This window comes from Mya arenaria, chromosome 9 (assembly GCF_026914265.1).
Source record: "Mya arenaria isolate MELC-2E11 chromosome 9, ASM2691426v1".
NCBI lineage: Eukaryota > Metazoa > Mollusca > Bivalvia > Myida > Myidae > Mya > Mya arenaria.
In genome coordinates, this window is record NC_069130.1 from 32,047,331 (window position 1) to 32,072,207 (window position 24,877).

The 24,877-nt window shown below is 37.8% G+C and overlaps 2 protein-coding genes across 5 annotated transcripts in view; both read right to left on the reverse strand.

Moving 5' to 3' along the window:
• The window catches only part of LOC128203508 (uncharacterized), a 39,526-nt gene extending 26,441 nt beyond the window's left edge, over nucleotides 1–13,085 (reverse strand). The window contains exons 1-4 of one of the 4 annotated variants that reach the window (XM_052904950.1): nucleotides 12,949–13,085; nucleotides 11,794–11,832; nucleotides 4,427–4,548; nucleotides 4,043–4,219 (exon numbers count right to left, since the gene is read on the reverse strand). In XM_052904950.1, the coding sequence (XP_052760910.1) occupies nucleotides 4,043–4,183 (141 nt within the window). In that variant the 5' untranslated portion in view covers nucleotides 4,184–4,219; nucleotides 4,427–4,548; nucleotides 11,794–11,832; nucleotides 12,949–13,085. The remainder of the gene's footprint in view (nucleotides 1–4,042; nucleotides 4,220–4,426; nucleotides 4,549–11,793; nucleotides 11,833–12,948) is intronic. The other 3 variants (XM_052904953.1, XM_052904952.1, XM_052904951.1) reach the window with 3 other exon arrangements.
• A 1,882-nt stretch (nucleotides 13,086–14,967) lies between these two features.
• On the reverse strand, nucleotides 14,968–23,323 carry LOC128245433 (visual pigment-like receptor peropsin). The gene is made up of 7 exons (XM_052963570.1): nucleotides 23,269–23,323; nucleotides 21,222–21,347; nucleotides 20,673–20,832; nucleotides 18,263–18,387; nucleotides 17,566–17,656; nucleotides 16,696–16,909; nucleotides 14,968–16,280 (listed from the first exon to the last, which is right to left on the reverse strand). Exons 2-7 carry the CDS (start codon nucleotides 21,292–21,294, stop codon nucleotides 16,023–16,025), a joined length of 921 nt encoding a protein of 306 aa, XP_052819530.1. The 5' UTR covers nucleotides 21,295–21,347; nucleotides 23,269–23,323; the 3' UTR covers nucleotides 14,968–16,022.
• Between the last annotated feature and the right edge of the window lie 1,554 nt (nucleotides 23,324–24,877).

A 24,877-nucleotide genomic window follows, 5' to 3' on the forward strand; every position in this document is an offset into this window, starting at 1 on the left:
TTACAAACTGTTGGTGCCGTTGCTATGTGTAAAAGTAAAAACCGTTGGTGCCGTTGCTATGTGTACAAACTGTTGGTGCCGTTGCTATGTGCTAAAGTAAAAGCTGTTGGTGCCGTTGCTATGTATACAAACTGTTGGTGCCGTTGCTATGTATAAAAACTGTTGGTGCCGTTGCTATGTGTACAAACTGTTGGTGCCTTTGCTATGTGCACAATCTGTTGGTGCCGTTGTTATGTATAAAATCGTTGGTGCCGTTGCTATGTATACAAACTGTTGGTGCCGTTGCTATGTGTACAAGCTGTTGGTGCCGTTGTTATGTATACAAATCGTTGGTGCCGTTGCTATGTATACACACTGTTGGTGCCGTTGCTATGTGTACAATCTGTTGGTGCCGTTGTTATGTATAAAAATATTGGTGCCCTTGCTATGTGTACAAACTGTTGGTGCCTTTGCTATGTGTACAAACTGTTGGTGCCGTTGCTATGTGAAGAAGTAAAAACCGTTGGTGCCGTTGCTATGTGTACAAACTCTTGGTGCCGTTGCTATGTGCTAAAGTAAAAACTGTTGGTGCCGTTGCTATGTATACAAACTGTTGGTGCCGTTGCTATGTATAAAAGCTGTTGGTGCCGTTGCTATGTGTACAAACCGTTGGTGCCGTTGCTATGTGTACAAACTGTTGGTGCCGTTGCTATGTGCTAAAGTAAAAGCTGTTGGTGCCGTTGCTATGTATACAAACTGTTGGTGCCGTTGCTATGTATAAAAACTGTTGGTGCCGTTGCTATGTGTACAAACTGTTGGTGCCTTTGCTATGTGCACAATCTGTTGGTGCCGTTGTTATGTATAAAATCGTTGGTGCCGTTGCTATGTATACAAACTGTTGGTGCCGTTGCTATGTGTACAAACTGTTGGTGCCGTTGTTATGTATACAAATCGTTGGTGCCGTTGCTATGTATACAAACTGTTGGTGCCGTTGCTATGTGTACAATCTGTTGGTGCCGTTGTTATGTATAAAAATATTGGTGCCCTTGCTATGTGTACAAACTGTTGGTGCCTTTGCTATGCGTACAAACTGTTGGTGCCGTTGCTATGTGAAGAAGTAAAAACCGTTGGTGCCGTTGCTATGTGTACAAACTGTTGGTGCCGTTGCTATGTGCTAAAGTAAAAACTGTTGGTGCCGTTGCTATGTATACAAACTGTTGGTGCCGTTGCTATGTATAAAAACTGTTGGTGCCGTTGCTATATGTACAAACTGTTGGTGCCTTTGATATGTGCACAATCTGTTGGTGCCGTTGTTATGCATAAAATCGTTGGTGCCGTTGCTATGTATACAAACTTTTGGTGCCGTTGCTATGTGTACAAGCTGTTGGTGCCGTTGTTATGTAAACAAATCGTTGGTGCCGTTGCTATGTATACAAACTGTTGGTGCCGTTGCTATGTGTACAATCTGTTGGTGCCGTTGTTATTTATAAAAATATTGGTGCCCTTGCTATGTGTACAAACTGTTGGTGCCTTTGCTATGTGTACAAACTGTTGGTGCCGTTGCTATGTGTAGACGTAAAAACCGTTGGTGCCGTTGCTATGTGTACAAACTGTTGGTGCCGTTGCTATGTGCTAAAGTAAAAACTGTTGGTGCCGTTGCTATGTATACAAACTGTTGGTGCCGTTGCTATGTATAAAAGCTGTTGGTGTCGTTGCTATGTGTACACACTGTTGGTGCCTTTGCTATGTGCACAATCTGTTGGTGCCGTTGTTATGCATAAAATCATTGGTGCCGTTGCTATGTATACAAACTGTTGGTGCCGTTGCTATGTGTACAAGCTGTTGGTGCCGTTGTTATGTAAACAAATCGTTGGTGCCGTTGCTATGTATACAAACTGTTGGTGCCGTTGCTATGTGTACAATATGTTGGTGCCGTTGTTATGTATAAAAATATTGGTGCCCTTGCTATCTGTACAAACTGTTGGTGCCTTTGCTATGTGTACAAACTGTTGGTGCCGTTTGCTATGTGTACAAGCTGTTGGTGCCGTTGTTATGTGTACAAACTGTTGGTACCGTTGCTATGTATACAAACTATTAAAGCATTTGATATAACTGTTTATTAATCAACTATTACGTATTTGGCGAGATGCAGAGGCAATTGCGGTACCAATACCAGACAATTGAAGACAATATATTCCAGAACTCGCTAAATATCGACCAAACACGGCCAATATCAACAAAACTCGTCTAATATGAGTTTCCTCCGTTTTGATTGGCTAAAAAACTCGCCTAATATAGGATTTGAGAAATGGGCCATTTTCATTGGCTGTCAAAACTCGCCTAATTTGAGAAATATGCCGGAAATTATTTTTAAAGGTAGCCATTTTGTTTTTCGTTTTCCGACTTTGTTTTGAAAAATTTGTGCTTTGTATAAACTATTTGGAATACTTGAACCTATTGAATGATTGAACCACCTTGTACGGTTTGATAATTATTACAGTTGTATTTAACCCGTTTATGGCTTTTACGACTATTACGATTTTGTACACCAACAAAATGGACGACAAAGGTTAAACATTTGACGTTTTGGCAAATGATTTACGAATTTAAGACGAAAAGACATGCTTCCTTACAATGTACAGTGCTTTATTCATAAGAATGTGCAATGTCACTCTAAGGATGCATGTCAAAATCAGCAAAATCAAGTCTAGAAAAGCAGACAATGAATGAGGGATAAATACGGCTAAACTGTGAACTAAAGGTAAGTTATAAGAATGTTTTAACCAAAATGGTAATAGTTAATTAATAAAATACTTATTAATTAGGTGATTCCATATTGGCCCAGTTATTTGAGTTCGGGCTCAGGCAAATACAGCTGACCTCGGACAAATAACTAGGCCAATATGAAATCACCTAATTAATAACATTATAGTATAAATGGGTCATGTTAATCATGAGCGTATCAATGACAGAATGTATTGACATAGAAAAACATTCAACACAGATATTGTTTGTTGGTTTTGTTTTGAAATGGTACTGAATTGTATTTCGTTATCTATTTTTAAAACACTTCTTTTCTTTTTGGACTTGCAAACTGACAATCTGGAAATTGTTTATTTTTTCATGAAACAAAGATTCATACAGTTTGTACAAAGTAATACAAAAATACAACGTTAGCATAGTTGAATAAAAGTGCTTCAATATATGCCATTCTATAATGCATTTAATGATAATAACAAATTGATGAAAAAACAACAACAAAAAACACACGTTTTTTTCGTATTGTTAAAACATTGCTGGGCAGGTTCCTATAGTGTCAACTGTATAACTGTATCATTTCTTCGTTCTACGGAAATAAAAAGGGACCAAAAAGGGACAGTTAACGACATGGATATGAGTTCGTTAGATATGTATTATTCCAGTGATAAGGTTTTATTGCCTAGCTTATGGGATAAATATTGTCTTGGCGTGGTTGCCTGCCTGAATGCATGCCTGCCTGTCTGTCTGTCGGTCTGTCTTTCTGTTTGTCTGTTCGTCACAAATGTTTGTCGCTCGTACCTCCAAAAGCCAGAGTGATGAAAAATAAATGTCCAGTTTTGTTTTGGTGGTGCCCAATATGATATACTAGTATGTATATTTAGTTAGTTGGTCGTGGGTTTGAGTGCTTATGCCGCCAAACATGTATATATAGCGTACAGTGTAACAGTAACTCGTATACTACAGGTATATGATAGTATTTAAAAGTATTCTTTTCCAACGACTGTTCACACGCAAAACACTATTAAGTAATTATTTAACTTCAAAATATTTAAATATTGAGTCAGGACAACATGTTTATTCTCTCAACTTAATGCTCAACATGAACATATAAAGGTAAATATATGTATTATAGAAAATGTATATTGTTTACAAACTGACATCTTCAAAATATTAGGAATTTTCATTAAATAAATAATCGATTTCAGACAAATGCATGAACATGTATTTGGATTTTTGTTGTTGAATTGGCTCAATACTGAGAATGAAGAATCAACACAACTACAAAAAATGATATCGCAGTTACCTTTACATTAGCGGCGACATTGACTGCGTCCCTGACGATGAGAATGAGGCCCGGGATGATTGCCAGTATTGTTAGTTTCAACAGCTGGCATTTCTGCTCCCTGGCCGAACCTCCATGGCCACACAATGATCTGTCCGCCATCTCTTTTCAGCGCCGCTGTCAATCTTTTAAGAATACCTTAAATAATTTCAGTTATTTCCATGCATTTAATATCCAAATAAAACACTGCAGAACGTTAAAATATCAGTATGTTTTGTGTGTTATGAATTTAGAATTACAACAAAAACATTTTTGTATGTATTTTTTGTAAATAGTTATAACACTATTATTAATTCCACTGTGTATTAATTCCACGAGATTCTATCAACGTCTCATTACACTTACAGCGACAATTTCCATAACTGCTTATAAAACACTCTTTGCAGTGACCAATACTGGTGATCGGAAAAAACCAGATTTAGCGCCTTTTTGATGTCATTGGTTTGTTAGTGGCTACCGTTATTTCGCTGTAAAACATATTCCATTCTTAATAATGAGCACATGATTGTATGACCCGTAATTTTATAATCAAAGATTTGGCCGAGACATCTATGATATAGAAAAATAAGAAATCTTTTACTGATGCTCGACTTGATAATTGTTGTCAACGGCTTGTGAATTACAAAAAAGCTGTACTTCTGATTTTTCAGGCATTAAATATGAACACAAACCCAAATGATAGTGGAACAAAAGCAAATATTTCATTGCTGTCTCTTCAGAAATGAATATCATAAGCAATAGCCGTAGAAAATGCTGTGATGGAAGGTCCATAACATTCAGTACGGAGGAGCCATGTTCTAATTCTAACACTGCGCTGTCAACGTAATCAAGCATTTCAGAGCAAAAACGAACTAATAAAAGAATCGTTATATCGAGTATATTTCTATGTTTTACCACTATTAATAACATTATGTTGTCGAAGATCGTTTAGAGTCTTAATGTAACCGGAAGACAGCTTGGGCGACTACGTTGAGATATTGCTAGATGAATCAATATAGCTTTGATAAAGCAAGCGGGGTGTAAGTGGTCACTCGTGTTTGCTGTTAGTCTATATATATTTCATCGTTTAGTTTCAATATCTTTGAACACTAGGCAGCTGCATTCCGCCAGATTTGTGGTCTATAGAAATAGATTACCGCAAGTTCACAGTATCATTCAAAAATGACACACACTAAATACTTATTCGGATTTCTATCATCAACATCAACACACTTTAAGCTTCAATACCAAGATAAATTTGATTCATTCAAAACTATACTGATATAAGCTTGCATTGCATTTAACTGTTTTTTTATCAAAACGATATAACTTATGGCGTCCAGCCAGCTTTATTAGCACCGAGAGAAATTTAGAAGCCTTAAGGGGGAGTGTTGAATACACAATTATAATCGGGTATTGTGGTAAGTCAAAGGGAATCATTAAGAGCCAAAGAAGTAACGATGTATACACATTGAATGACAGTTAACACGTTAGTATAACACAAAACAAAATAAAGATATAAGGTCCAGCCCCGGTTAAAGCACTAAATTGTAAGCAATATTTAAAACATGTTTGTGACATCATCCATTGTTCTTTTTGTACTCTCTTAAAATATTGTAGAATCAAGACGTTTGTTGATAAACTTGTTTTTTTCTTGATAGGGTAAAACTATGCACTTATTTGAATTATTCTTTTTTTATTAAGGTTTAGTAATATATAACAAAATGTTTTTGTTTTTGTTTTTATAAATTTCCGTTTTTGAGAGTGTAACAACTCAATGCCTAATAAAGATGTGACTGAGGTTTGCGCAGCCATTATGAAAAGGGACTAAAAATGTTAATGTGATGTATGTCCCTTAAAGGGACTTCGTTGTTTACATGTTTTAAGTAAATGAAACGCCTCAAACTGTCGATTATGTCTCTGACATAATCGAAAGTTTTCGGCCTTTCACCCTTACTTGCGAATATTCATAAGCAAACAATGTATGTTAGAATAATAGGCAGAAAAAGGATGACACAAAGTTGACAAACGAACAAAGTAATGGTAGTTTTATTGACACTAGGTTTAGATCAGACAATTGTAATATAAGGTTCATCTGCACAATGAACACGGCCATGGTAGTTTTACTGGTACAAGGATACACTGTAACTGTAGTATTAGAGCAACATGATTGATAAACAAACACTGTATCTGTAGTATAAGAGCCACATGATTGATAAACAAACACTGTATAAACACGGTAGTATTAGGGCCACATGATTGATAAACAATCACTGGAACGGTAGTATTAGGGCCACATTATTGATAAACAAACACTGTTACGTTAGTATTAAGGCCACAGGATTGATAAACAAACACTGTAACTGTAGTATAAGAGCCACATGATTGATAAACAAACACTGTAACTGTAGTATAAGAGCCACATGATTGATAAACAAACACTGTTATGGTAGTATTATAGCCACATGGTTGATAAACAAGCACTGTTACGGTAGTATAATAGCCACATGGTTGATAAACAAGTACTGTTACGGTAATATTAGGGCCAAATGATAGATAAACAAACACTTTTACGTTAGTATTAAGGCCACAGGATCGATAAACAAACACTGTATAAACACGGTAGTATTAGGGCCACAGGATTGATAAACAAACACTGGAACGGTAGTATTAGGGCCAAATGATAGATAAACAAACACTTTTACGTTAGTATTAAGGCAACAGGATTGATAAACAAACACTGTATAAACACGGTAGTATTAAGGCCACAGGATTGATAAACAAACACTGTATAAACACGGTAGTATTAGGGCCACATTATTGATAAACAAACACTGGAACGGTAGTATTAGGGCCACATTATTGATAAACAAACACTGTTACGTTAGTATTAAGGCCACAGGATTGATAAACAAACACTGTAACGGTAGTATAAGAGCCACATGATTTATAAACAAACACTGTATAAACACGGTAGTATTAGGGCAACAGGATTGATAAACAAACACTGGAACGGAAGTATTAGGGCCACATGATTAATAAACAAACACTGGAACGGTAGTATTATAGCCACATTATTGATAAACAAGCACTGTAACGGTAGTATAAGAGCCACATGATTGATAAACAAACACTGTATAAACACGGTAGTATTAGGGCCACATGATTGATAAACAAACACTGGAACGGTAGTATTAGGGCCACATTATTGATAAACCAACCTTGTTCCGTTAGTATTAAGGCCACAGGATTGATAAACAAACACTGTAACGGTAGTATAAGAGCCACATGATTTATAAACAAACACTGTATAAACACGGTAGTATTAGGGCAACAGGATTGATAAACAAACACTGGAACGGAAGTATTAGGGCCACATGATTAATAAACAAACACTGGAACGGTAGTATTATAGCCACATTATTGATAAACAAGCACTGTTACGGTAGTATTATAGCCACATTATTGATAAACAAGCACAGTAACGGTAGTATTAGGGCCACAGGATTGATAAACAAGCAGTGTTATGGTAGTATAAGGGCCACATTATTGATAAACAAGCACTGTTATGGTAGTATTGTAGCCACGGGGTTTATAAACAAACACTGTATAAACACGGTAGTATTAGGGCCACAGGATTGATAAACAAACACTGGAACGGTAGTATTAGGGCCACATGATTGATAAACAAACACTGGAACGGTAGTATTAGGGCCACATGATTGATAAACAAACACTGTTACGGTAGTATAAGTGCCACATAATTAATTAACAAACACTGTTACGGTAATATTAAGGCCACAGGATTGATAAACAAACACTGGAACGGTAGTATTAGGGCCACAGGATTGATAAACAAACACTGGAACGGTAGTATTAGGGCCACATGATTGATAAACAAACACTGGAACGGTAGTATTAGGGCCACATGATTGATAAACAAACACTGTTACGGTAGTATTAGGGCCACAGTATTGATAAACAAACACTGGAACGGTAGTATTAGGGCCACATGATTGATAAACAAACACTGGAACGGTAGTATTAGGGCCACATGATTGATAAACAAACACTGGAACGGTAGTATAAGGGCCACAGGATTGATAAACAAACACTGGAACGGTAGTATTAGGGCCACAGGATTGATAAACAAACACTGGAACGGTAGTATTAGGGCCACATGATTGATAAACAAACACTGGAACGGTAGTATTAGGGCCACATGATTGCTAAATAAACACTGTTACGGTAGTATTAAGGCCACAGTATTGATAAACAAACACTGGAACGGTAGTATTAGGGCCACATGATTGATAAACAAACACTGGAACGGTAGTATTAGGGCCACATGATTGCTAAACAAACACTGGAACGGTAGTATTGGGGCCACATGATTGATAAACAAACACTGGAACGGTAGTATTAGGGCCACATGATTGATAAACAAACACTGGAACGGTAGTATTAGGGCCACATGATTGATAAACAAACACTGGAACGGTAGTATTAGGGCAACATGATTAATAAACAAACACTGTTACGGTAGTATTAAGGCCACATGATTGATAAACAAACACTGGAACGGCAGTATTAGGGCCACATGATTGATAAACAAACACTGGAACGGTAGTATTAGGGCCACATGATTGATAAACACACACTGGAACGGTAGTATTAGAGCCACAGGATTAATAAACAAACACTGTTACGGTAGTATTAAGGCCACATGATTGATAAACAAACACCGTAACGGTAGTATAAGAGCCACATGATTTATAAACAAACACTGTATAAACACGGTAGTATTAGGGCAACAGGATTGATAATCAAACCATGGAACGGTAGTATTAAGGCCACAGGATTGATAAACAAGCCCTGTTACGGTAGTATTATAGCCACAGGATTGATAAACAAGCACTGTTACGGTAGTATTATAGCCACATTATTGATAAACAAGCACTGTTACGGTAGTATTATAGCCACAGGATTGATAAACAAGCACTGTTACGGTAGTATTAGGGCCACAGGATCGATAAACAAGCACTGTTACGGTAGTATTGTTGCTACGGGATTGATAGACAAGCACTGTTACGGTAGTATTAGGGCCACAGGACTGATAAACAAGCACTGTTACGGTGATATAAGGGCCACAGTATCGATAGACAAGCACTGTTACGGTAGCATTATAGCCACGGGATTGATAAACAAGCACTGTTTCGGTAGTCTTAGGGTCACAGGATTGATAAACAAACACTGTTACGGTAGAATTATAGCCACAGGATTGATAAAGAAGCACGGTTACGGTAGTATTATAGCCACGGGATTTATAAACAAGCACTGTTACGGTAGTATTATAGCCACAGGATTGATAAAAAGCACTGTTACAGTAGTATTGTAGCCACAGGATTGATAAACAAGCACTGTTACGGTAGTATTATAGCCACAGGATTAATAAACAAGCACTGTTACGGTAGTATTATAGCCACAGGAATGATAAACAAGCACTGTTACCGTAGTATTAGGGCCACAGGATCGATAGACAAGCACTGTTACGGAAGTATTGTAGCCACGGGATTGATAAACAAGCCCTGTTAAGGTAGTATTAGGGCCAAATGATTGATAAACAAGCACTGTTACGGTAGTATTATAGCCACAGGATCGATAAACAAGCACTGTTACGGTAGTATTATAGCAACGGGATTGATAAACAAGCACTGTTACGGAAGTATTAGGGCCACAGGATCGATAAACAAGCACTGTTACGGTAGTATTGTTGCCACGGGATTGATAGACAAGCACTGTTACGGTAGTATTGGGGCCACAGGACTGATAAACAAGCACTGTTACGGTGATATAAGGGCCACAGTATCGATAGACAAACACTGTTACGGTAGAATTATAGCCACAGGATTGATAAAGAAGCACGGTTACGGTAGTATTATAGCCACAGGATTGATAAACAAGCACTGTTACAGTAGTATTAGGGCCACAGGATCGATAGACAAGCACTGTTACGGTAGTATTGTAGCCACAGGATTGATAGACAAGCACTGTTACGGTAGTATTATAGCCACTGGATTGATAAACAAGCACATTTACGGTAGTATTAGGGCCACAGGATCGATAGACAAGCACTGTTACGGTAGTATTATAGCCACGGGATTGATAAACAAGCTCTGTTCCGGTAGTATTAGGGCCATAGGATTCATAAACAAGCACTGTTACGGTAGTATTAGTGCCACAGGATCGATAGACAAGCACTGTGACGGTAGTATTATAGCCACGGTATTGATAAACAAGCACAGTTACGGTAATTTTTAGGGCCACAGGATTGATAAACAAGCAATGTTACGGTAGTATTAGTGCCACCGGATCGATAGACAAGCACTGTTACGGTAGTGTTAGAGCCACGGGATTGATAAACAAGCACTGTTACGGTAGTATTATAGCCACGGGATTGATAAACAAGCACTGTTACCGTAGTATTAGGGTAACAGGATCAATAGAAGAGCAATGTTACCGTAGTATTATAGCCACAAGATTGATAAACAAGCATTGTTACGGTAGTATTATAGCCACGGGATTGATAAACAAGCACTGTTACGGTAGAATTAGGGTCACAGGATCGATAGACAAGCACTATTACGGTAGTATTATAGCCACGGGATTGATAAACAAGCACTGTTGCCGTAGTATTATAGCCACAGGATTGATAAACAAGCACTGTTACGGTAGTATTAGTGCCACAGGATCGATAGACAAGCACTGTTACGGTAGTGTTAGAGCCACGGGATTGATAAACAAGCACTGTTACGGTAGTATTATAGCCACGGGATTGATAAACAAGCACTGTTACCGTAGTATTAGGGCAACAGGATCGATAGAAAAGCACTGTTACCGTAGTATTATAGCCACAAGATTGATAAACAAGCACTGTTACGGTAGTATTATAGCCACGGGATTGATAAACAAGCACTGTTACGGTAGTATTATAGCCACGGGATTGATAAACAAACACTGTTACGGTATTATTATAGCCACGGGATTGATAAACACGCTCTGTTACGGTAAAATTAGGGCCACAGGATCGATAGACAAGCACTGTTACGGTAGAATTATAGCCACAGGATTGATAAACAAGCACTGTTACGGTAGTATTATAGCCACAGGATTAGTAAACAAGCAATGTTACGGTAATATTAGTGCCACAGGATCGATAGACAAGCACTGTTACGGTAGTATTATAGCCACGGTATTGATAAACAAGCACAGTTACGGTAGTATTAGGGCCACAGGATTGATAAAGAAGCACGATTACGGTAGTATTGGTGCCACAGGATCGATAGACAAGCACTGTTACGGTAGTATTATAGCCACGGGATTGATAAACAAGCACTGTTACGGTAGTATTATAGCCACGGGATTGATAAACAAGCACTGTTACGGTAGAATTAGGGCCACAGGATCGATAGACAAGCACTGTTACGGTAGAATTATAGCCACGGGATTGATAAACAAGCACTGTTACGGTAGTATTATAGCCACAAGATTGGTAAACAAGCACTGTTAAATGGAAATTTTGGTGTTTCGAATTGAATTGTTTAATAGACGGCTTTCGTGGTGAGTGTGCTAGTTTATGCGACATGGCGTATACCACTGTTAAATATTTCATCTTTTGTTTGGGTCCATGCATCAGGCAAATAAAAAAATGGTGATCTTCTTTCTTTGCTCACCTGCTGTACTTCCCCAAGGCAAAGGGAGTCCGCAGAATTCTGAAAAAAGAAAACATTCTGTTTAATTAAATCATTGATTTAGGGTTTTAAATTTAACTTTTAATTGATACACGACAAAGGTGAACAATAAAAGTTTGCACTTCAAACCTACCGACGACGCATAAACTCCATTTTTGTTTAAAAAACACAGACAAGCTTATGAAGAGCATGCAACGTGTTGTTGGAATCATGAAGTTTCCTGATCAATGAATTGAGTTACATACTAAGCAGAATAATGGTGACATTTAATTGTCATAGATGTCTTTTAATTGCTGTAAAACATACCCGATGCTCATACCTACTGTCTATGCAAACAATTATTGCAAAACAGGGTTTAATTGGGCTCATGGTAAGAAGGAGAGAGTTTGGCAATTGTTCCTGCAAAAACTGCTTTTCGTTAAAACCAAATAGTTTTTGCTTTTCGTCATAACAAAATACAAAAATTTGATATTTATATATAATAAAGTGTGCCTCATTTGTAGGTATGAATATATCCTGTGGATGGAATATGCCTTCCGACACTTTCGTTTTAAGGCAAACATGGTGAATATGTATATATATATATATATATATATATATATATATATATATATATATATATATATATATATATATATATATATATATATAAATAAATAAATAATTTTTGGACCAGAAACGTAATTTGCTTTTCGTTATAACAAACACTATTTTGTACAATCTCAGCATTTGCCCACGTTTATTGAAAATAAATAAATTGCTAAACATATCGCTAAGTAACCGAGTATAGTGTACATTTTTCCGCTTAGCCTCCGCTATGTTTTATAATAATTGATATGAAAATAACAAACTTACAGCGATAATCCTTTCCGAATCGAGCAGTCTTTTGCTTCACGTGATAACCCATTGAGACGTCACAAACCACGTGGTTTGCCCACACTGATATTGGGCATTTTTATGGGTAATTAGGGCTAATTTGAACAAATAACTTGCCTACTATAACTTAGGTATGAAACCCGATTTCTGGCTGTGTCAAGGACTCACTGAAGTGATTTCGCGGAGTACTGTCTACTTGAAGTAATATGTGATACCTGATGATAAATTTTCAAGAAAAAAAGAAAATTGTCAAAAACTTACATTAAATTGGTATCGCTGTGTACAACACATTGGATCTTTCTTACAGGCGAATTAGATCGCTAACGACACATTTGTCTCGAAGTCGACAGGGTTTAACTTCCCGGTATGTTCCAGTACGTTTTGAAATAGCGTCGGTATATTTATCGACACTCATCACATGCTAAATAAACACACTTCATGGCTTTCAAAAGGACGGACAGCTCAATGAAGTGGAAAACTGCTGCGAAACAAAGTAGCCCGACAGATACACATCGGTGATGAAATTGATCGATGGAACATTTTGAAAGAGATACACACTGCTGAAAATGACAACGGGTTGGCTAAAACGATTATGGACAGGTAAGTGGGTGAAACAATCACGTGATTTTTAAGCTGTTCGGAAAAAACACATTCTGCGCTATTTCTAAGTAATAGTTAGATGATATGAAGAGAATTCTTAATGATAAAGAATGGGCGGAGTGAGCGTAGCGAACGAGTCCTTCTTAATCATTAAGAATGGGTGATCAATTTTCAATAAAAAAAGAACCTGTCTTGAAAATATTGAGGTTGTATTCTAAGTCAGTTAGATGATATGGAGTGAATTCTTAATGATTAAGAAGGACTCGTTCGCTACGCTCACTCCGCCCATTCTAAATCATTAAGAATTCTCTTCATATCATCTAACTGACTTAGAATACAACGTCATTGGCTGAAACAATGTCAACGCAAAATCTGACGCAGGGAGTGTGTAACAGATGATTGGCAGTAAACACGCGCGAACGTTGAAATTCTTAATGATTAAGTCTATTATCTAATGGCTGTCTATCTGCAATACCATTGACCGAAAATGTAGGTTGTATACTAAACGGGGAAATCGTTCTGCGCCATTGTTTAACGGGTACACTCGGCTGAGATATTGTTTAACGGGTACACTCGGCTGAGATATTGTTTAACGGGTACACTCGGCTGAGACATTGTTTAACGGGTACACTCGGCTGAGACATTGTTTAACGGGTACACTCGGCTGGGACATTGTTTAACGGGTACACTCGGCTGGGACATTGTTTAACGGGTACACTCGGCTGGGACATTGTTTAACGGGTACACTCGGCTGAGACATTGTTTAACGGGTACACTCGGCTGAGACATTGTTTAACGGGTACACTCGGCTGAGACATTGTTTAACGGGTACACTCGACTGAGACATTGTTTAACGGGTACACTCGGCTGAGACATTGTTTAACGGGTACACTCGGCTGAGACATTGTTTAACGGGTACACTCGGCTGAGACATTGTTTAACGGGTACACTCGGCTGAGACATTGTGGGGGGCGACATGATTATTGCGTTTATTCTTAAAATCGCTTTAAATGCTGTATTATCGTCCACATACCTGCGCTCGAATCGACAATTCTAGGCTTGTTTTGATGACCTACTGTATTTGTCGATTTAAGGATCATGTGGTGTCTAGTCCCTTTGAGAGTTGTCGGATTAAAACTGCATACCGCGCTTCGTGACTGACAATACTACTAACTACCCAATTATTTTTTCCATATTATTAACTGGTCCCTTTGCCTATCGACATCAACTGCAACGTAAGACATTTCCCCAAAACCTTTGTAAGTTAAACATATATGCCATTTACCTATGAACAAATAAGACACCAAAAAATGTTGCCATATCTCTAAACTACAGTATGTACCAGATTTTATAGCAATAGTTGTCAGCAGCCAATTGTATAAACAAGTTACCCAGGGTTATAATTATTTACCGGGTTATTTACCGCGGTAATTTTAACCCTCATTCAAGAGGTCTCGGGTCCAAATTACCGGAATCCAGATGGCTGACCAGACATAAAACAAACGCTCGATTCACAACATTTCGTCGATTTTAAAAACAAATGTAAAATACGTGAATGGAAACCTGCTTCATTACAACCATATCCATAAAAGTAAAAATAGAGAGGCAAGGAAACGCCCGAGAACCACTGTGTGACCAAATGTATGCATTACAATATCAACGGACCCAATTCCATGTACGACAACAAAAAAATGTAGTTTTAGAATGTATCTACCTCACATTTATTTTGATAGGAATGAACTCCTGCTTTAGTGTCATATGGTCTGAACTACATTTAGCGACATTTAACCTTTTTTTTTCTTCTTCAGATTTATAAAAGGGTCACTCCTACCAACGATTTAGCATAAAATAACTATGCATCACTGCAGTTTAAAAATGTCAGAAAATCATCTTCGATTTGATAAAAAAAAATGAGTACGAAAAACATGCCAAGAAAAGTACCCAAACAAAAATTTGCAACAAAAACATGCAGTCTGACTATTTAAGGAATGAATTGCAGGCTTGATGTCATTATCGGGGTATGAACGCAATTGGGCTGGTAAAAGTGTGTTGAGTCCGAAGGAGTGTTTTATGCAATGAATTGCGATCCGAACATATCCGAAGATGTTGCCGAAAAGCAGTTCATTTAAGGAATGGAAGTTGAGGTGTAAATATATGCAGATAACACTCCAATCTTAGTTGACGTAATTTGTTTCCGAATGTATCCCATCAAATTTCATCACAGTACTCCGGTCGACTGATCAACACTATGTACAGTGAAAAGGGACCTTACCCCTGACGGAGTACATTCCCTTCAAGTGACTGTAGTGTTGATCGATGGACCGGAGTACCGTGTTGAGGTTTTGCATATACTTATGACAGTTGGTGTTCTTTTCACAGAAATGTATTTAAAAAAGAAATTAAAAGTAAGTATCCAGAAATGTTCATTTCAAAACTTCATTGTTCTAGTGCCTCTCGTGAGATAAAACAGCTATCACTGAAAGAAGGGAGACAACGTATTTAACTCACATACAAATATCTGCAACTATTGTTTTATAGTTTGTCCGTCCGTCTGTCGTATTTAGTTTTTGTGTATTGAAACTTTCGATATGTTTTAATTGTGTATTATACCAATATTTCATTAGCAAGTTGTCAGTTCTGTTTATTACGAATGCATGTTTAAAAAACACTGAACACAACACGGATTCTCATTGTCTTGTTTCTAGAACAAGAGCATTCATCCAGTAAACCGTTATTTATTCACTCTTCCTTCGCCCCCCGCTGGCGGTATCTTCCTGCCCTCCAAACACCATGGAGGTGAACGCATTACGAAACTTCCGGTTGGCCACGACATACACGAGCGGCACGAAGACGGTTGAGATCTTGGCGGCGAGAGGCGGGAGAACGGAGGCGAGGGCCGTCATTTGGACATCAGGGTACTTGAGTGCCCACAGCGCGAAGTAGAAGTACGGTGTGAATCCGAGTCCCGTAATCGCCATGTTGGCGACCGCAATCTGCGGATGTGTTTTACATTACATTAGAATTTAAATGTTACCAGTTACTACAGCTACAAGAACAAACATTTACTATGAACTATGAACGTTTTTAAAGACAAACTGCGAACAGCGTGAGATACAATGACATAATTAAATTATCCTTATACGAATCACATAAACGGTGCCTATTTTCATTATTTGTATAAGTTGTATTTGAAGTGCATTTCTCGTCGTAGTTTAAATGTGACACTCTTATTCAAAATCAATACATACACATGTATACAAACATATATTTTGAGAAATACATCTTTAACTATTTATTAAATAATGCATTTATTGAAAATATTAATTACTTTAGCTAAAAACGCCAAAATATTATATGATTGGTGAATGATAAAAGATAACTATACACTGAACTTGTTCGGTCGTTTACCCAGTTAAGTTGGTAATTGCTAAACCAGTCCCCACTTGGAACGCAAGCGTCTTTCAGCGCTGCATTGCCGTATATGGCTGCGCGCGCATACATGGTGGCGAAGAAGAGGAGGCCGCATGAGACAAGCACAAGCACGAAGAACATAGAATGATGGCTCCAGTCCGCCACCTGCCACTCCAGTCCGCACGCCGTGCCCGCTGACTCCGCCGAGTAGCTGTCAACAGAGACCGGATGTAAATTATATGTCAAACAATTATTGGAAAATATAAAAGTACAATTAGGTTTATTTTCGTAAGGAATAAACCTGTTTTCCAGGACCTAGTTTGGTATTTTCCTACATAAAAAGTATAATTATATACATTTCTAGAAATCGAAAAATAGCGTTTGAAATTCCCAACCACCTATTTCAGCTGTGTCTGGAAGACATGAGCTCCTCAAAGAAGCTAACATTTATTTGTAGAAATTTGTTTGGTTATTTTTTAAGTAAACTACAAGATAAACTTCTGTAAAAATGATAGCAGAAAAAATAAAAATAGTATTCGTGCGTCTGGGTGGATGCGAACCTCTACCTCGAAACCCTCAAATTTTTAGTCATGTTCTTGACAACATAGGCTGTGATGTTTCAAGAGGAGGTTTTCATTAAGGGTGTGCGACCTAAATATCAGCATAGGCATGTTTGTGTTAACAGAACGAGGACAGCGACTAACGCCAGCGTTCATCCCCTTGACCAGTGTACAGAACACATGAATTCATTGACTCCAGGCAGATTGTTGGCCATCTCAACAATGTGAGAACACTTGGCCACTTTCTCTGTCTTGGTCTTGGGTAGGGAACTCACTAATGCCCCTCATTATAAACGAATATTTGTACCTGTTCCAGCCCAGTAGCGGTCCAGCGGCGATGATGAGGGCGTACATCCAGGACAACAACGACAGAGCCCCACTGGCGCCACCCTGGTCGTCTGCCAAGTAATGGGTGTAAACATGTTTGCATTGTTCAGCATTTGTGTCGTTTTAGATTTTCTGTTTTACTTTAAGACTTTTTTTAGCAGTTTAAGTGAAAATCTAAAAACAACTGTTTTTAAAGTAAGTCGTAAATCGCCCCATTATTGCTCAATCAGGTAGACAGGCATGGCAAAATAGTTCAAAATAATGTTCATGGCTAAATAAAATATAATCATGGTCAACATCTCAATAGAAATACGCCATGTAAACGTTAATATAAATACAATTTTCTTCTGGAGAAACCATATTTTATCAAAAATTCACTACGGAACATGTGGACTTCGTTTTGAAATTGTATTCGTAACACAGGAATTTCACGATATCTGGTCGTTAACCTTATTGTTCATGTTATGGTATATAAAATAATAGCATATGCATTCAAAAGGCTAGGCCAAACAGAAAAACAACAACATTGCCCTGAAGGATAAAAACAACGAAACTAAATGCAAAGAAATAAAGAATAGCATAACGTAAACAAGAGACTATAAAAAACGTAATATAACGATGAGAAGTATGATAGAACGTTGCGAAGAGAAATATAGAATAACGTAGGTTAAACGTACATTTTGGGTTGCCCTGTGCCAGGTAACGCTGAACACACAACGCTGGTCCAAGACTGGTTGCTGCCATTCCGCCTGTGTAGGTGACCGTCCCGTAAACCTGGCAACCTGTTGGCCCGAACAGCCACCTGAAAAGGGCATGTTCAACAATACAAGCGCTTCGAGCGACTCGAGTGAAATCAGCGCCCGCATGGGCATCCACTCTACTCGATAGGTGTTTCGCTGAAGAATCTAAGATGGCCAATAGTGTGCCTCTAGAGTTGGTCGCGATGTCTTTATATGTCACGGACACAAAACACCAGAGAGAGAGAGAGAGAGAGAGAGAGAGAGAGAGAGAGAGAGAGAGAGAGAGAGCTGGTGTAACATTTAGTCCATACTAGTGAGAGTTTGTTTTGTTCGTATTCGCGGTCGCCTTGGCAACTCAAAGCGAGCGCTAAAACGCGTTCAGTAACACCCTGAACTTTAACGTGTATACATGGCTTACATGGCTTACTACAACTAAAGCTTTATATTTGAAGCGCTCGATCGAGCTCCCAATCTGTTGTTGAACGCGCTTCTTGTTTCGCAAAACAACCTCTATAAATACTTTAGTCTCAATTAATAAAATGGCGTGTCCTTATTTTATTTAAACAATGTAAGGTGCTAAAAGTTTAATGTCCATTTCAAGCGTCAGTTCTTATATCCAATGTCCGATACAGCTTGACATTTGTAGCATAACCGTTGTATACGTTTTATGATTTACTTGACAAGATATAGGTTTAGAATACATGTATTGAAGACGATGTACTGTGTACAACAATAAATAAAATGTCTGTTCCGCTCTTAAATTTGACTCTTCTATACCATTCAGGTTTTTGGAGACAAATGAAAAGTGTAATGACTTTTATACGAGTGTCTTTAGCAGAGATTTACGTGTACATTGACATGCAGTTGATATGCATGCATGGACAAGCGTTTCAAGAGTGATAATTCATTATAACACTATTTTTAAAGAAGTTAATTTTATTGGTCAGCCATCAAATACCTGACAAGTTTGAAATAAGTTCATTATTATATCAAAATATAGCAATATAGATTGACATAAAGGTGTTACCAATAGCATGGACAAACTTATAAGGTGTTTTTGAAGGGAGGTCACTGTGTATGAGACTTGAAAGGCAACTTATAATGCAGTTCAGCGTAATTGCAAACGTTAAATCTAACGTTCAGAAAACCATTCTCATGTAAACAATCATTTCGAATCATTATCGAGCCATATTTTTTATCATTAATTAAGATTACTGTAGTAATGTTAGCCTTATATTCCTGGAGCGTACGATTGAATTCTTAATTCTGCTAATAGTAGTAAAGTATGGCTGGAAGTCATATACGAAGTGACAGATTCGCCAGAAATTGCATCGTGTGTTGTCATCTCGCACACCAAATGTGATCTTACGTTGGTTAAAATCAGATTACTATCACTTTCGTAATGCGATTTCAGGGAGAAAATTCAAGGTTTCCAGGAAAGTTAATTAAAATCGATGTAGTTTCAGAAGACTCTAGTCTCTCGTTCACATGCGAACTATTCTGTCTGCAACGAATGCTTGAGCTTCCATAACATTGCTGGTATTACATTAGAAAGAATTTCATTGCAGACAGAAAGCTGTTGTTATAAAAGGGCGAACAATTAAGGGCTGCAATGAAATACCAATGTACTCGTATATTGTTTTAATGGAGTTTATTTGCCCAGACACGACAAGAAACACGCCAAGTAGCAAAAGCATTATTAGTTAAACACAGTTAACACTTAGTTAAACACATTTAAGATGAAGCACAATGTGCACGTGATAGTAGGTCATTTTTAAACATATTTATACCAATGTCACATTGTCACGACTCATCCTGCGAGTTACGGTGACGGAGTGTTGCCATACGTCGTATAGAGCAGAACTAAAATGAATGTTGTCATTGCTCACACATTGTCGTTAACGGCCTACAAAAATTTCAACTATTTTAATCGCTCGCCTTTGGAAATATGGTTGCACAAAATGCGTATGCCACTCGTTTATCGGCCGTGTACTGTCGTATATTATCGCGTGTAAGCGTATTTCTCGTATGTTCTCGCCGTCAAAAGACGACCAAAACCATCTGCCGAGTCATGACGACAACATTCGACGCAAGACGCAAGACAAAACGGATAGCGCACGTCAATTCTAGTATCATTTTGCATTTAAAGTATCAAAGAAATGTCGTAAAACAATTGAAGTCTTCTTTTGCAATTCGAATTCATTCGTGGTAAATTAAGATTAGTTTTAATCCGCCGTATATCGTCATTTTTGCAAAGAATATCTTGAATTTTTTATAAGCCTTTAACACGCATTTACCCTGAAACAAAACCTTAGCTACTGAACACTGAGAGCAACGCTAAACTTACTTGCCAAATACAGAGGACAGTCCGCTGAAGAAGCAGCCGACAACGACCAAAATATTCGCAAAAGCGAAATGCACGTGCAGGCGAGCACGGGATCCAGATATAGGCTTGTCACGTGATAGTATTCGGATCAAAACTGCATTTCCAAACACACCCAATAGACCTGATAAGAGTATTAAATGATGATTTTATGTATAAAAATGTAAAGACTGTCATTAGACACCTATATCTTGTGAAATATAATCACGACCTCATTAATCAACGTCGCACAAGCTTGTTATCGAAATGTTGTTCTTATGAACCCCTTGACATCGACTATGATTTAAAAGTGTTAAAGGTATGCAAGAATAAGTATCAATCATGTATTTTCACTACAGATGGGAAAATCCGACTCTTGGGCTCGATTCTTGCCCTCGGGTCGGATTCTGTCGTCCGTACGGAAGCTCATGAGTGAGACTTTTATTCGGGAACGTTAACAAACTCCTCTCGAAGATGTATCCGGTTCAAAGTGTTGAGTTTATTTTTAACGCGTTATATATACAAACAACTGACCTGCAGTAAAGTAGAGCAGAGCCACGGTTCTGTGTTCAAACAGCGTAAAGTCTCCTCCCGCTGGCTCCTTCATTCTGCCAGTTCTCACAGGTCACGTGATCACTTGGTACTGGATTGCACGAGATTCTGTGAAGTTAAATATAATTATAATCATACTGATTTCAGATCCAATAAGACATGTCTGCATGTGGTTATTCTTAGATATTTGTTTGTGTGACATGGTCCATTTTTATATGATCTTGCGATATATTTATGATACAAGTATTCACAATAATGTATTGATACTATTATATTGTGATATAGGATGTGTTACATATTTATTATGGTATGTTTATACAATGCTGTGTAAATTAATACCATGTTGATACACATGCATTATAGCCCGAAATAAATATTTCTATCTGCCTATGTTTGTTTTAAAGTTAATGTGACGTTGTAGTATACCTTCTAAGTTCTGACAGCTAACATCTGAAAATTAGGATCTTGTTAGAAATACGCTGTCGGATGTCAATGTGAAGGTGAAATACGTTTAGGTGTCTGTGCCCAATCCATTTTCGATTGTTCTACCAGACAACAAATGATCGAAGAGGCATGTTGATACTGTGTGACAGTCATGCCTGCGATATCAATGTTGTCATTACCATGATAAGATTTTCTTTTCTTTAGTATATATTACATATTATGATAATTCATTTTGGCATTCCATTCAACAATGCATTTTTCAATTCTAGAATTCAAAATCTATCCGATTACCATCTCATAGTTGGTATTTACAAACATAAACATCTCTTATGCCGGGTGCTTTGGAACGTTTTATCATAAAGATCCTGATCTGACCAGTCCCTGTACCACCTTCCTCATTACACCTATCTTTTCTTCCACCTTTATTCCTATCTTCCTTCTAACTAATTGATTACAAACTAAAACAACTTGTTTTTTACATAACATAGTTTACACCATACGACTATAAGATGCACTGCAACATGCGCACCAGCCTAGCAGCGTGAATGACCTACAGAAGCGAGACATAGTATAAGGCTTTCTTCTCAATTCTGTGTAACTATTGTTTTGTGCATCAGTTACATTTTCTTTGTTTCAATGCATTAAACCAAAGATGAAAATAAACAACATGAAATATTTTTAGTATGCACTACTCTGTCCCAATTACTAATAAACTATTTTACTTGTTTAGCCCGTGATACAAATATCGACACCCTTATGCCGAAAACGATTATCAACTGGCCCTTTTTGTATATCACACTTATTCTAAAGGTATTTTTATCTGCTTTCTCCCCTATGTCAAGCACTGAGAATTAAGTGTGGCAGTCATTTTGGCGTGGATATTGTATCTGATATGACTTCGTTTCAATAGCCATTTCAGATTGTTTATCATATGTTGTTTATTGTTTAGTACATGTAAAGGTGTTTCTCACTATAGAGCCGCAATATATAGACTTGATCAATAAAAGCCTTCAAACGTTTTCAGCAGTAAAAGTACTTACAAAACATGTTAAACGACATGTATCAAAGGTAATTTTTGAGGATATTTAGTTTGACTGATATCTATGTATACCTTGTATTTGTAAGACTGCCAAATTTTAGCGCTCCTTAATACCCATGGAATGGTTAGTATAGCTAAATACCTGGCCTTAAATATTCTACGTACATTACACAACGTTTATTAAGGGTCTTCCGTATAGCAAAAGTCGTTTGAAGGAGCCAAACATAACAATTTAACAAATTAATTTTTATTTAGTTTTTGAGGTTCAATATTCAGTAAGTATAAAACATACATACAGTTGCGGTTGCAAGTGAATAGAACAAATCCGTGATGATTTTCAACACCGATAAAAGTTGTTGATAATTATGATGATGATAATGTTTTATGACGCGATGACACCGACCGTGTAAAAAGCAACGACTAACGACTGCACTGGTAATACTACCAAGAATACACGAATAATGCAGGAAATAAAAGACTATGATTATGCACGACATAGCAATTATCGATAGCACAAAAATAAATGTATATATTAATTGCACTTACTCGCAAAAGTTGTTCACCCAATCCAGACGCGAAAACCACAACCGATGACAGCGACAGTGCAAGCTGTTTTCCAAATTTCGCTCCAGACCTGTTATTACCAATATTGCCATGGTAACGGTTGCAAAAGACAGTTTCCTCTAAAATGCACAAATCAAGAAATAGACCAGCTGCGTGATGAAACTATTTCATTGGTAATGTCTGACAGAATGAATTACTAGTATTTATATCAAACGTATATGTCTGCATGTATAAAAACTATTTTGAAAATGCATTCCATAGAATTAAGAAACAGCAGCAACTCTTCTACACTTTTAACTCAGAAGAACTATAAACACACAAATACACACAGGCATACACATACACGCATACGCACACTCGCACATACGCGCACACACTCAAACGCACGCACGTACGCAAGCAAACACTTTCGCACGCACGCACACACGTGTTCTCGCACGCACACACAAACACGCACGCACACACAAACACATACTCCGCACGCGCGCTTACACACACGCATGCACGCATGCAGGCAAACACACACACGCATGCACACACACACGCATGCACACGCACACATGCGCGCACGCACTCGCACACAATCAAAGGCAAATGTTGTTTCTATAAAGTGATTTCTTTTTCATCCTCAGTGTCAATGTTTTTTATTAGATGTAAAACATTAAAGTGGCATTATGAAGAAATAATTGTGAGCAAACTATGCACATTGCTGTTTATAACCGTTATAATTGTTTACAGCCTATACAAGAAGCGAATCCGCCTCTTCTATATTTTTCCAATTGTTAATACCCTCATCGAAAAATACGACGCGATACAGGGGAATTAGAGTATAACATTTCTTAGAAATGTCTAGATAAACTGCTTGTACTTCATGTGAGTGTGAACTATGATTAAGAACGAATTTCTATAGCCCGACTTGGTCGTTTAGCTTTCGGAAACCGTAAGTGAGTCGCCATAAGGCTGAAACAAGGCAAATGAAAAACAGGTTCAGCACGAAAGTAAAAGTGTTATTCCGTTTAATTTGTCGGTCGAGTTAAATCATCGGGTTTCACGGATGTCACGTCCATTCCCGTGAACAACTCTTATTTCTTATGCCATTTGAGTAGCAAATTTCGTAAAGAAGCAGATAATTGATGAATAATTCACACTTTATAGTCTGCATGTATGACGTACACAGGCGGATCCAAGTGCGAAGGGCACACCCGGCGTGTTCCCTGTCTAATATGATTAAAGTCTACATGATATTTTTATGAAGGAGCAAAAAGATTTAAAATGCACCCAAAATGCTCCATTACGGACATTTTCTTTGTGGTGTGCCTCCAAACCATCATTCGAGCACTTAAGACCAAATACAAATACAATTCGGTTTTGAGAGTGGAGCGCAAGTCAAAAGGTTAAGCCCCTAAGTTGTGCCCCCTCTAACGTCAAATCCTAGAGCCGTCCCTGATATATATTACGTATTTTACCATTTGGTTCGTGGTATACGTGTGGTCCGTGTTATATGTGTGGTACGGGGTATATGAGTGGTTCGTGGTATACGTATAGTCCGGGTTATATGTGTGGTCCGTGTTATATGTGTGGTACGGGGTAT